General features: G+C 46.0%; 1 protein-coding gene across 1 annotated transcript in view; it reads right to left on the bottom strand.

Annotated features, from left to right (window-relative positions):
• Nucleotides 1–13,771, bottom strand: part of agmo (alkylglycerol monooxygenase) — a 56,473-nt gene that overhangs the window by 11,276 nt on the left and 31,426 nt on the right. The window contains exons 4-11 of the mRNA XM_080006162.1: nucleotides 13,328–13,431; nucleotides 12,317–12,412; nucleotides 8,425–8,491; nucleotides 7,566–7,631; nucleotides 7,094–7,173; nucleotides 5,969–6,103; nucleotides 3,435–3,551; nucleotides 1–60 (exon numbers count right to left, since the gene is read on the bottom strand). The exon at nucleotides 1–60 is cut by the window's left edge and continues 23 nt beyond it. Coding sequence (XP_079862288.1) covers nucleotides 1–60; nucleotides 3,435–3,551; nucleotides 5,969–6,103; nucleotides 7,094–7,173; nucleotides 7,566–7,631; nucleotides 8,425–8,491; nucleotides 12,317–12,412; nucleotides 13,328–13,431 — 725 coding nt within the window. The remainder of the gene's footprint in view (nucleotides 61–3,434; nucleotides 3,552–5,968; nucleotides 6,104–7,093; nucleotides 7,174–7,565; nucleotides 7,632–8,424; nucleotides 8,492–12,316; nucleotides 12,413–13,327; nucleotides 13,432–13,771) is intronic.

The raw sequence follows: 13,771 nt of genomic DNA, 5'->3' as shown, positions 1-13,771 counted from the left end.
TGATGTGAGCGTCAGCAGAATGTAGAGCGTCGTTGCCAGAACAGTGAACTGGGGGAGCATCTAAAAGAGAAACATGTGTGAGTTGGTGAAGAAAAAACAAAAAAACCCCATAAAAACACGTTTTTCTTTTAGCTTTAACCTGGAATATACGACCGTCCTCTCATAGAACACATCAATCCCGGTCGTAATATTAACGTTTCTTTCCCAACGTGATCGAATTGGGATTGCAGATAGTGAGTGTGGCTCAGCATCTTTCACTGGTTGAAATCAGGGGAGGATGACGTCGATAACCACCTATCGTGTCTCTTACACAGCATGTCACAAAAAAAAGAAGGGTGGCCCCAACCCCAGCAGCCGTGAAACCACGCCCATTTTTTTACTTTTCAGAATCTGACCCCCCTCCCCCCCACCTCTTCAACGTTGCGCGGTGGGTTGAGTGAGCCTCGGAACCAGCGGGTGAAGTCACCCCTCGAATCAATAAAACGGACGGTTGAGTTACCAAGGCAGCGGGGGGAGGAGCCTCAGACGGCGGCCGCCGCTCGGCTGCGCACTCCGCGGGGCCAAACCAAATAGCCCGGCTCTCGGTTTGGAGCGTCCGGTTTTTGCGCGGGGGGCTCTAATCGGCTCGGACGGGCCTTGACAGCCGACTGGACCGCGTCGAGCGGCCCTGAAGGATGGATCCTGAGAGCCCCCGCCCCCACCCCCGGCTGCCCCGCACCCGCACCGAGCCATTTGGCACGCCGTTTCCCAGGCAGATCTGGACCCGGCGCTTCCCGGGGATATTTGTGTTCCGTCTTTGAGCTTGTGACGCAAGGTCTAATTCTTCCCCCTAACCTTAGGTCCTGGCTGAGGGAAGCAGCTGGAGGTCTCGGCGTCTCCAGAGGACGCCGTGGTCTGTCAGCCTTGGTTTACGTCTCCCCGACACTCAATCGAGGGCCCCCCTATACCCAGCCCCGCACTGTACGTACCCAGCAGGCAATTTATAGCCAACATAGCATCAACCCATCAACAGGATGCAATAAAGCAGGACTTCTTCAAGTTTGTCCAAGAGCAGTGATCCATAAGCCCCAGAAGAGAGCCAGCACATGGGAGAAGTGGGGGAGGGGGTGGGGCAGTGGTACGGTCTGTGAATCACACAAAGGGAATTTTGGGTCGGGTCCATCTGGTTGACTCAAGGGTTTTCTATCACGGGGAATAAGAGTCGCCCAGTGGCGTCAAACTTTATTGGAGGGGACTGATCAACAGCGTGTTGCAACGGGGCTCAAAGGCTAGAGATACAGTTATTTTAAGCAGGAGGTGTAATGAGCGGGGAAATATTTGGGCAAGGGTTATGTGAACTTATCTTTGTTTAATGAGCAGAGGGGGGTCAGAGCGGGTCAGACATGTTTGGTCACATGATCTTCGCTAAACTGAGCTCCCCGAGGGAGGCTTATTCGGAAAAGATTCCCCGCCCGCGTTCAGGTGAAATGCGCCCTCGGTCGCAGGACGAAAACAGGAAATATGAATGCTTAGTTTTTCTTTCAGTGTGCTAATTTTATTTTGTTTTATTTTTTTATGCGGTTACATGTATGTATTGAATTGCAGCAATAACAAGAGGCAGCTCAGACATGAAATGTAACATCTGGCACGGGCGGGGGTAACACGAGCAGCCGCCTGATTGTGTTATTGCTTCTGCATGTATTTTAATTGCCCCGGAGAATAGGTGAATTAATTCCACCATTCGGGCCATTAACGCAATCAGCCGCTACGCGTTTGATGAGAGCTCACGGTCAACCCCGGCGTGCAACGGTACACCTTTAAAGAAGCGGCGCGACACCGGAGAGCTCCTCTTCTTCTTTTTTTTTTTTTCTTTTTTTTTTTATCATTTCAAAATCATGCACGTTTGTCAAGGTGAATTACATTTTTAATTCCTTGTTTGACTAACATTTCAACCCTGAAATCACTCCCCAGATTTAAGATCATACGACTGCAATATGTTTTCGGTTAGGAGAATATCCGCCGTGGGAGAGACCGCGTCTCTCCTCCCCTCCATCAAAAGAACTATCGATGGCAGTCGGACTGAAAATGTAACTGCTTTAAACAGGTTTTAGTGAGTTCATGTTATTTTAAGGTCCCACCTTGTTTCAGGGTTTTCGTTGAGTTATTATTCGGTATAATTTTCTCAGCAAACTCTAATTGTTCACTATTGTCATGCACCATTGGAGGCGTTGCTGAGTTTTGCTGGGCAGGGAACTTGAGGGGAGCCATGTTTATCTCCGTCCTTAATAGTTACTGTTTGGAAAAACCTATAATAAAGCGTACGCGTTGGCCCGGCGATGATGTAATTGAAGAGTAGCCACAGAACACTTGTTTGAAATAGCCTCGCTTTCGTGGCTGCGAATTAGCGCTAAGCCCATAAATTGTGCTGCACTGTATTATCAATTGTCAGGCCAAATAAGCGGCTACCAAACATGAGGGTATAAATATATACAGTGACATGATTTATCGTCGAGCCAGGGAGCTCACTTTGTTATTTTCCTTCCAAGTCCTGATTGCTGCATCCTGAAGGCTATTTGGGTTGGGAAACGGTCGACTCGACAATTAGAGCGTTTGCGTTTTTCGCTGCCGGACCACCGGCTGCCACCGCTGCTGCTGTCTCCTCCACCAAGATGGAGGAGGAGGAGGCGGAGGAGGAGGAGGAGGGAACCCTCTACGTGGAGGGGGCCAGGGAGGACCACAACTGAGGGCGCCCCACCGAGGTGCAGTGGAGATGGCAGACAAGACAGGCGGTCATTTTTATTTGGGAGTCTGAAGGGTCTAGGCGGGACGGTACTTTCTGGGGCTAACCAAAACTATGCCCGGGGGGAGGAAAAAGCTTCCAAAGATAACTGTTGGGGAGACCTTCTTCTGAGAAGGGGGGGGGGGGGGGGTCTCTTGGCCCAATGAGTGGAAAATAATAGACAAAGGTTGTTCTGGAGCGGAATGCCTATCAGTCATCCTGTCACGAAGTGAGACAGAGTCGGGCTCTGTGCTAAATGGAGGAGTCTGCTGACGGACGAGCGGCCACAACAAACCGAAGAATCACAGGGCAAACAAATATGTGCCCAAAACCCAAGCACCGGTTAATAAAAAAACCACAAGCATTTTGACAGTTTCCAATAGATGAGAGGTACTGTATTAACCTCAATGTAATAGCCGTGGGCAATGGACCGCAGAGATGCCGGTTTGAATCCCAAGACTGCTCGTGAAAAAGGCGGTGTACGTGCCCCTTGAATGTTGAATAAAGGTGACTTCATACTTGCCAAAACGGCAAAAGCGTCAAGTTCAATACAAGTTTTCAACAAAATTATTAACAAATTGATGCTACACCAATTCGATTCCTGCGCGGCGAGAAAACAATTTCTATCCGTCTTTCGCCCCTTTCTGCTGTCCGTCCCGACGCCAGGAACACGTACCGTCTTGGTTTCGAACACGTCGTAGTAGACCCCCAAGACCAGCAGGAAGTGGATCACCGCGTAGACCTGTGAGACCGAGGTCCAGCTGGATTCGTGGGGCTTCTCCTCTCCAGTCACCTGCACGCAAAAAAAAAAAAAAAAGAACCCCACAAGCGGAGATATTTACCCTGTATTATTAACCGCCGGTCACTGGTATGGATATCGAATCAAGAACAGCCTTGAAAAGGAGATTTCTGGGAGAGAATAGCCCCAACGCAGGAGATCGGTCATCAAGAACCACCTCAAACGGGGGCGATGTTAAAGTGACCTCAAGTTAAAAAAAAGTGAGAGTAATCAAGCGGTGCTGTGCATTGATTGATATCAGCGCATCTCTACTCCTAAACCCTGTCTTCGTCCCCGTCCTTCTGAGAAAAATAAAGAATACCGTCAAAAAACACGTGAGAAACTGAGGCCAGAAACCACGCGATCGCGCCATTTTGGTGGAAATGTGGATTCTGACATCTGTGAACGATCATCTTTTTAAAGGCAAAGTATGTTTACACACGCCAGGAGTGTAACACACACCAACAATTCATTTGAGATACATGTTAAGGTTATTACGTTTTATTTAGTCTTAATGCACTAAAGGCCTGAAGTAGAAAATAGTTAATTAATTTAGTTGAATTCATCGAAGACATAAATATGACATAGGAAGTAGGGCTGAACGATTTGGGAAAATAAATACTAAATTGCGATTAATTATGCAATTTCTTTTTTGAGTTCCTTATCTTCTGTATTATTCACTAAACAGAAGCAATAAATCATTCTGTCGTATGACCAACACAACATTGGATACAGCCAACATAAACTGCTCTTTCCTGTCGGCCACGCCTACGTGTTATGATCAAATGAGATGAATTGATGCATTAACTGATATGAATAACACATCTTTATTTAACTACTGAATTGTGAAAAGAAAAACCTTCAATCACATGTCGAATATTGACTGATTGGTTTAACTTCAAGCCTTGTCATGTTTTGGAATCTGAAAATTAACATTAAAAAAATGTGCAGCGTTTCCGCAGAAATTTATTATTATTTATACTTTTTATCAACGCGTAGGCCCACATACGTAACCCTCGTGTGTGTAAGCGAATGAGCTTCGTCCGTGCAAGGTGCAGCTTCATGCTCATTAAAAAAAAAACGTAAAAAGAAAACAACAGACTCAGTGTTCTGGACGAGGCTCCGTCTGGACTCGACGGGTGGTCTGTCGCGCCCTGGGCAGCCCGGTTGGTTCGATTGTGTGACATCATAATTATTATATATTTTTTTTTTTCGCAGCCTACTTTGCGACGCCGATTTAAATTTGACTAATGGTTCAGCCCGAATAGGAAGGAAGTAATAAAGAGCTTTTGCAATTACTGCATATATTGTATGAATACACACATTTGTACCACAGTAATTCAAAGAAACACTTTCGCTTGTGTTTTGAGGTTTACGGTTGCACTTTAGTCATCCCTGGTTGTTTTTAAAGTGCTTAATAAATACATTGATTTGACTTTGCATCAGGACAGGGAGGTGAACGGCCTCTGGCTCGTTTGGCAGTAAACCCCCCCCCCCCCAGACCGAGCGAAACTCCAGTACATTCCCCTTTTTGGAACAATGAACAAAAGATGAGCTGATCGCTATCGGCATGGAGCTAAGTGAACAAGTTCTATAATCATGGTTTCTTTCTTTTCTCTTCAAGCTCTTTCAGGGGTTTGTCTGCGTCGGGCTCTGTTTTGTTTCAAAAGCTGAAAGGCTCTTTCTGCTCCGTCCTCCTCCGCTGAACCTCCCGTTCCCTCGTGAGCCCGCGTCAACGCAGGACCCCTACAATGGGAAGCCTTTTAAGATTATTCGGTCGGATTCCAGCCTCGTGCGCATGGTTGGAATGGCTCCGCTGAGTTTAAGGGGCCAATTTAATTGTGAAGAGCAAGTGGAGTTTTTTTCTTTTTTTTTTTCTTTTCTTCAAGTGTGAACTTTGGGGGTCTCAACTATTTGCCGCCATCAGCGTTATTTCAAAGCTAACCGCTGGGGAACTCCATCGGAGCCCGAATTTCAACTGTATGTGCACACGCAGATAGGTCGCTCGTACAGTAATGTCTGGATACGCACGCACACGCACACACACACATGTACGCACACATGTACGCGCGCACGCACACACTCACACACACACACACACGCGCCTGTTTGATCCCTTAGACTATGTTCAAAAAGGGGGAAAAACGTGCTCACTGTACCCTCTACAAAGGCGTGTAGTGTTTTTTTGTTGTGGCGTTTCTCACAGCGTGTGTGCGCGTGTGTGTGTGCATTTGTGTTTGTGTGCGTGTGTTTGTGTGTGTGCGCGTGTGTAAGTGTGTGTGTGTGAGGGTATGAGTGTGTGTGCTTTTTACGCATGCCGTTCCACCCTGTGTTTTTGTGTGTGTCAAAATGACAGGGAGTAAAGCCTTGGGGCAAGCTGGGAAGAAAAAAAAAAAAAACAATGTTTACAAATCTAAAGAAAGACTACCAACTTTGGGAACGTTTTTGTGGTCTCCCAGCCTGGGTTTGCCAGGTGACCAACTGGGTCCCTTCCAGTAGGTCGACAGCTTGTCGCTTGGTCTATTGTAGGTCTTGGATCTCTGCCACACATACCTATAGTAGTCCAACTGAAAAAAAACAAAAAAACAAACAAAAAGCAAAAGACGTTTCCATGAGTCCAACGCGTCAATAAACAATCAAACGCAATCCACGTTTAACCCTTCGTCGTCGAACCAAGCAACTGCGGCGCTGATTAATCCTGAGTGGAAATGTTTCCTGGCTTTCAGGTAGACCTTTGCTCAAGCCGCACGCCGCCAGCCCCAAAGGCCAGCGAAAATAATCAAACGCGTTCCGCCTGGCATTTCATTTTATTGGGCTCCTTCTTTTTGGGGTCGGGCAGTTTGTTTAATGTAATAATGTTACGGGTACAAAACGGCCGGTCAGCCAGCGAGGGGGGAATTGTGAGATCATGTTGCCGCTTTCCAAGATGTTTACAGTCTCGAGGTGCCGACGCTTAACTGACTGGTGGAGCAGTTGCGTGACGGAGGTGACGTCATAGCAGAAGGTGCAGGGCGGCGGGGGGGTGGGGTAGAGTCGGTGAGGGGGTACCATGCCGACAAATGTTCGAGTTCCCCCAGGTACCGCCGGGGTGTCCTCCAGCAAGGCACTGATCGTTCACCTGCTCGGCCCCCACAGTTGCCTGCCTCTGGGGTCTAGAGCCCGAGCCGCGAGCCCCAAGGCAGCGTTGCACTGAATAGTGAAAACTAAGGCGCTTTGACTTTTAAAAGTTTGTCACCTTTCTGCCCTGAAATGAAAACATTTGACTTAAAGTCAACTTGTCATGTTTTATATTTCTCTCACTTCCACATTTTGCCTTTTAGTTCAGATCTTCTCATGATGCTTTTCCCCCGCCAGGCAATTTTATAAGGTTTCATAAGATGGTCCGGATACGGAGCCATTTTAGTGCCACATCTTTTTTCATCACCAAAGACGTCGAGTTTCGGAGCCTGAAGTGAAAATATAGAGTTTGTAAAGCCCAAATCATGGCGCGTACACAACTAAAAGGGATGTGGGCGGGGCCGTTTGGGCGAAGACTTCACGTTGAGGACGGCGCTCACCTGAACATGCAGAATTTCAAACGTCCTGATGGGGAAGACCAAGCCGTACACCACTTTGTCCTTCTCCGGAGCGAACGTACCTGAGGGAGTCACAAGGTGGAATTAACGCCACAAAGGCCTGATCCCGTCCGGCGCACCGGTTCAGTTCCCACCTACTCCAATGTGTTTACCCGGTGAGGTTTGGGCTCCATTCTGTGCCAAACGCAGAACAGAACGGCGCAAAAAATGACAAACGTGTCATCGTCACAGGAGCCCTCTTGATCAGTATCTAGAAGGGTTCTCCAAGAACATCACCAGGAAAGGATGCAAATAACAAAAAAACTTTCCCTGCGTAGTACACTTTTCCCATACTACTTGATGCATACCATGGTTCTAGACATACTAAAAACCTCACGTAGTCTTCCTGCGTACCTCGCCTTACCTCGCCCGGTTAGTACGCTGGTATATCATTTCAGACACAGCCTTTTCTTACCGAACATTCGGTCCCAGACAATCAGAGCTCCCCCAAAGTTTTTGTCGATGCAGTAGAGGTTCCGCCCTGTGGAGGTAACGTTTTTTTTAGATTTGAGATGGACGCAAATAGTATGAATGAGTACCAAAAAATGGAAAATGGTAGAAAATAATAAAAAGAATATATATAATAATAATAATAATAATAGTAATAATAGTAAGAATAATAACAATAATAATAGTTATAATAACAGTAATAATAATAATAATAATAATAATAATAGGAAGGAAATTCCTGTTCAGTGTTAAAGCACTGGTCAGCCAGCCCGAGTAGCTCCCTTCAATATAACACGGCACCAATTAAAATGGATTAATTCAAAGGGACAGAGGGATTTCTCAGCAGGCCACGGGATCAACCTTCAACCAATCAACTCAATCTCTCTCATTTAAATCAATACACCGTTTCATATGGCATCTTTGAGGAGCCCCTTAGAGCCATTTAAACAAAATTGGCCAGAAAGCTGCTTGCAGTGGAAGCAGGGGCTGTGCAAGCAAGCGATGGGTCATGTTCAGACAAGATTGTTGCCAGATCTAAAAACACAATATGGTCTTACACAATAAAGTATTCTCTAAAGTTATGAAGGAATGAGAATCAACAACATCCGGCAATCGAGAGCCGTTCAGAATTCAAATTTCAAATGGAGCCGTTCCAGACCGATTAGTTCAACAACATAAAAAAAAAAAAAAAAAAAAGAAAAGAAAAGAAAACCCCAGAGAGAACAACACCGTGAAACAGGCTGGCGGGCCGGGCTAGAAAAGGCTTTTCCCGGGATCCTTATCACATCTCCTGTTTCTTTCTGAAATGACGGAGCTCGCCTCACCGTGGTGAACTCTGTGGTGACTGGGAGTGTTGAGGACCCACTCCAGAGGTCCCAGATCTCTGATCACCTGAAAGAGGAAATAGAAAGAAGCGGACGTTCAAAAGACGTTATTTCAGGGTTTCAAATTGCATTCACGGTTCCTCCGGGCGCACAAGCACGACATTTTACCTGGCGATAAATCGTCGCACAAATTCATTGCAATTATCAATGTCATTGTCTTTTTCGGTAATTTTCTATCGGTATCATAGTGAAGATCGGTTCTTGGGAGAGAGTGTGAATAGGGGGGGGGCATCATTTTCATGAATTTAGGCGTAGTAAAAGTATGTTTTAGAGTGCTGCAGTACTGGTGTTTACCCTGGCGTTCTACTCAACACTGTGAAAGTGAATTTGGCCACCATAATATTTCCTTTTTCTGATTTTATTGATTTCTTATCAGGCAACCGCTTAGTCTTCCTAATTCAAGAAAGTGTCAGTTAAGAAGTCCATTTTACATTTGGGAACGAGGTTTTGTTTTTGATAAGAAGCAGAACAGACCCGGTTTGGGAATGGTGCCAAGACCAGAAAACCTTTACACTGGAGGTCACAAAACCACGGCACACCAGAGGTCTCACATGCTTTTCAAATCCAATATAAACACCCATGTATTATATATTAATTTTGGAGTGTAAAGAAAGGTAAAAGCTAAAACGACAAATTAATCTAAGTTCTTTCTCTCTCTCGCTCGCTCTCGTACACACACACAGTGCACGCGCACACACACACACAGCCACACACACACACACACACACACACACACACACACACACACACACACACACACACACACACACACACACACACACACACACACACACACACACACACACACACACACACACACACACACACCCAGAGCCAAACATACTTGTCTGGTCCAATATAAACAACAATGCAACTGAGCACATTATAATTACATTTGGCAATTCAACTTGCTCTCATTATCCCTCCCTAATCTGCAGTTATTACACACCAAACCACACACACACACACACACACACACAGACACACACATACACACATGCACACAGGCACACACATACACACACACACACGCGCACACACAGACACACACACACAGGCACATAACGCACACACACACAAATCCATAGAAGTGCACACGCACACACATGTGCACCATTACACATCCCGTCACCCAGCACACATCTCAGATGGATCGGGTTTCTCTTTGGGTGTGACTTTCACAGAGATTTTGATGTTTCGCGTCGACAAGACGGACCCCTCAATCTGGGGGAATGTGCTCGGCTGGACAGAGTTTCCCGGTGATTCATTATTTCCATGTAATGACGGGGTCTGGAGACCAAAAACCCAGAGTGTTTTTATCTTGAATGAAAAGGTTCTCCACCACTTCACTCCGGCGCTGAGGCTGGAACCGTGCAGGGCCCAATAGAGAGCCAATAAATTACATGACATCAAAAAAAGGTCCCATAAAACCGGCATAAATTACATCCCTTCAGCAAATTGTGACTACTATGACTGTTTTCGCTAATAGTGCACTCAGAGATGGAAGGCTTTCCAGAGTCATTCATTCCAACTAACGATCGCCGGGATTGTAAAAGTGATACTCCGAGTCACTTTCAAGGGAGGGAAAACGGTCATGCTTCTGTTTGGAATATTTCATAAAATCTCATTATTTTTTATTAAATACAGGTTCCACTGCAGCCCCGGGTCCATAAAGTCGAGCTCTAGCAGTCGGTGAAATGACAGCGCAGGGAGCAGGGTGAGAAAACTCGAGCCGTTTCTCCTCAGATAGAAAAGCTTTCTGACGAGCTGCAGCCATAGATGATAAAAGGTTAATATTCATAGAATGAAATAAAGCAGAAAGCCAGACGGGAAGGGCTGGGAAGGAAGCAAGGGGCTTCAAGTGCTTGACAGAAGGACTGCAAACCCCTAAATTCTGGACAAAAAAAACAAAAACAGAATGGAGCAACTTTCATTTTCACACTTGACTAGTACTCATTCATTTACGATGTCGCTACTTATTTACTTATCGCTTATTTATTAATTGAGTGTTATGGTACGTGGCAGGTCCTGCCTCCCTTAATGAATCCCATCGAACAAAACTGATTTCCAGACGCTCGGAACAAACGGTGAACGGTGAACACTGATTATATTGATTGTTGCTCTAACCTGTGTGAGGATCTCCCCGAGGACCTTGTTGTTTTTACAGGGCAACTTTAAAGCCCCTTTCCCACATGGAACCCGTAATATTTCTGCATAAAAAATATCCGGCCAAGGCAGCAGGTCATTCCCACGTTGGCCCCCTTTGCGGAAAAGTTCCATATGGAGTCTGTTCCCACACGACTGTTAGGGATACAGTACGTAATGGGTCAGGGTTAGTACGTTGTGTCCAGTGTAGATGCGATCGTTTGGACAATCTGTCGGCAACGGACGCACAATTTGAATTGGTTTGGGTTTTTTACCGGCTCTCAGAGACCAGCACTTCGGTTTCCACCTCCCCGCCTCCCCGCCCCTCGCGGACGGACTCGGTTCCCGCCGCTGACGGAGCCGGGACAGAGCCCCCACCCACCCACGATAAAACCAATGTTATTAAATCAGTGTGATCATTTTCAACCTGTCCTACACTCTCCCTGTTCGCTCTCTCCTTCCAGCTCCGTGCTCTGGTGCAGCGGCTCCGCGCTCTGGTGCAGCCGGTGGGCAAGCAAAGCGATTGTGCCCGATGTCCCCGCACCGCACCCCTAACTGTAAAAGACACGTGTAGGGTCTGAGTGGCATTTTAAGAAGAAAAGTAATATTAAGACCTGTCTCCGTAGAGACTGGACGTGTTTAAGCTTCTCATCTTTGCAGACGAGCGCCACAGATCTGACCTGCCATTTTTCCGATGGTTGTTTTCTTTCTTCCCGAAAACAAATAATGTTGAAATATTTGTACAAAATAAATATTCGCAAAAACCCACTATTTGTGCTTTGCCGGTATTTGGATTCGGCTCCACCCCTACTTTACGTGCTTATCCCGCAATGTTACTGCTTCCATTCATAGACACTTCCATTCACTTTGCAACGACTTTTACGGAACATCCACACCGGCTCCTGTTCCCACATGACCCCAATACGGAGCATTGCAAGTAGATTTACAGCTTTCAGTGTAAGTGGGAAAGGGCTTAAGACTAATCAACAAATCGGAATTTTTCAAAAGGCCCCTGAGAACTGTCATTAAACTGTTAGTGAAGCACTTTCCAGAATACATTTAAGATGCAGTGATCAGGTGCACTCCATTCCTATTGATCCCCCTCCCTGGTTATCATTCTGTATTATTAATACTAGTGCATGCCCGGTCAAAATGTAAGACTTTCTAAGACATTTTAATGGCACAGTTTCACAAAATGTCAATGATTCAGTCCTGTGTTCCACAATGGAAGTTGAAACTGCAGGTTAAAGTCATACACCGGGGAAAGACCCTCCATGTGACTCAGTCGCAGAGCCCTGAAGCCCCGCCCAACGCTGGCTCGCTGTTTATTGAAGGTTTATCAATACTACACATGTGTTGTGTCAGACAAACAGACTACCTTCATAGTTCGATTACACCATCGGTTGTTGCTCAACTGTTTTTGTGTTGTTTTTTTTTATCTTTGAATTGTGCGCTTGCTTTCTCTGTGAACCTCTTTCAAGCCTTAATAAAAGTCAGGGTTGGGGTTGGGCTTCAATCAAACAAATATTTTTCACTTCAGAAGATGGACAATTAGAGATGAATACATTTATTGTGTGTCATTTCAAATTAAGGCTTCCCGGTACATTTGAGAATGTACCGGGAAGATTTTCCGCCCCTGCTGCAGAATGAGTCCTGGCTCAACGGATGTGTCTGTGGGGACACTCACCTCAGTGTGGATCCAGAACTGGTATAGAAGGTTGAACTGGATGTGAACAGCGAACACAGAGGGAGGCACCGCCAGCGCCATGGGCAGGTAGAAGATCTGAGAACATCAGAGCCAAATCAAGTACAAACGCATTTGGTTATTTTGGTTGTCATTTAAAACAAGACAACAAGGACATATGACATATATAAAGAGGGCTTCATAACCTCTATAACAGGGGTCTCAATGCGGCCGCTAAATGTCTATAATAAAAGTGTTAAATCTGCTCTACAACTGAATCTTAAAATACGCTTTAACGCTTACTTCATGTTTTCAGAGTATAAAAGAGAATAAAATGGAATCAAAGAAAGATAATTAATTTTTTTTTTTTTTGTGTGTGTCTATTTTTACCTGTGGATTGTAGGGAATTTACGAATGCGAGGTGTAAAAACACCCCCTAAAAAAACAACACAGTTTGTTTTTCCATTGGTACTTTTTAGTTTGAGACCCCTAATCTGGAATCTACTTTAACTAATTCCAAGACACAACAATATGGTCAGGGTCACGCTGGCGTGCTTTGTACTTCTATGCAACACCCCTTTAAGGACCTCATTTACAGAGAGATTTACTGACTACAACGCTTTTCCAAACAGTAATATTCTGGCATGTATTTTGGCGTGAGGCTGGTAGAAAAGAAAATGTTGCCGTTTTTATTACCGAGTAGCCTTTTGTACGCCCAGATGTAATGCACTGAACAAGCAGAAATAATATGTCAATTTGTTAAAGGGAGTGTAAGAAAGAGAAGAGAAGAAAGGGGGGAGGCCAGGAGAGGCGAGGAGAGAGGAGGAGGAGAGGAGAGATGTGGAGGGAGGGAGGAGGGGAGAGAAGGTGAGGAGAGGAGAGGAGAGGAGAGGAGAGGAGGTAAGGAGGGGAGAGAAGGTGAGGAGAGAAGAGGAGAGGAGAGGTGGGAAGGAGGGAGGGAGTGAGGAGGGGAGACAAGGTGAGGAGGGAGGGAGGGAGGGAGGGACTTCTCACCCATGAGGTGAACTGCTGTGTGAGTGACTGTCGCAGGGCAGTGGAGAGGTTGTAATACTCTGAGCTGTGGTGAACCTGGTGGGCGGCCCAGAGCAGGGAGACCTCTGCAACGCGCGCGCGCGTGCACGCGCACACACACACACACACACACACACACACACACACACACACACACACACACACACACACACACACACACACACACACACACACACACACACACACACACACACACACACACACACACACACACAAGCGTGAATACTGTATCCATGATAGGTTGTCAATTCTAAGCCCTTCACAAGCTGGAAAATATGGATGGAAACAGCAAATTGATCAAGGCACTTGTAACAGTGACTGGTCCGATGGACCTTGAGATGGGTGTTTTGTATTGAGCGATCTGCAGCAGGTGTCAATGTGAGAAAGACTATGGACTGACACAAC

This window comes from Zeus faber (genome assembly GCF_960531495.2).
Source record: "Zeus faber genome assembly, chromosome: 8".
NCBI classification, from domain to species: domain Eukaryota; kingdom Metazoa; phylum Chordata; class Actinopteri; order Zeiformes; family Zeidae; genus Zeus; species Zeus faber.
The sequence above is the reverse complement of the archived record's forward strand: the minus strand, read 5'-3'. Positions and strand labels throughout refer to the sequence as shown.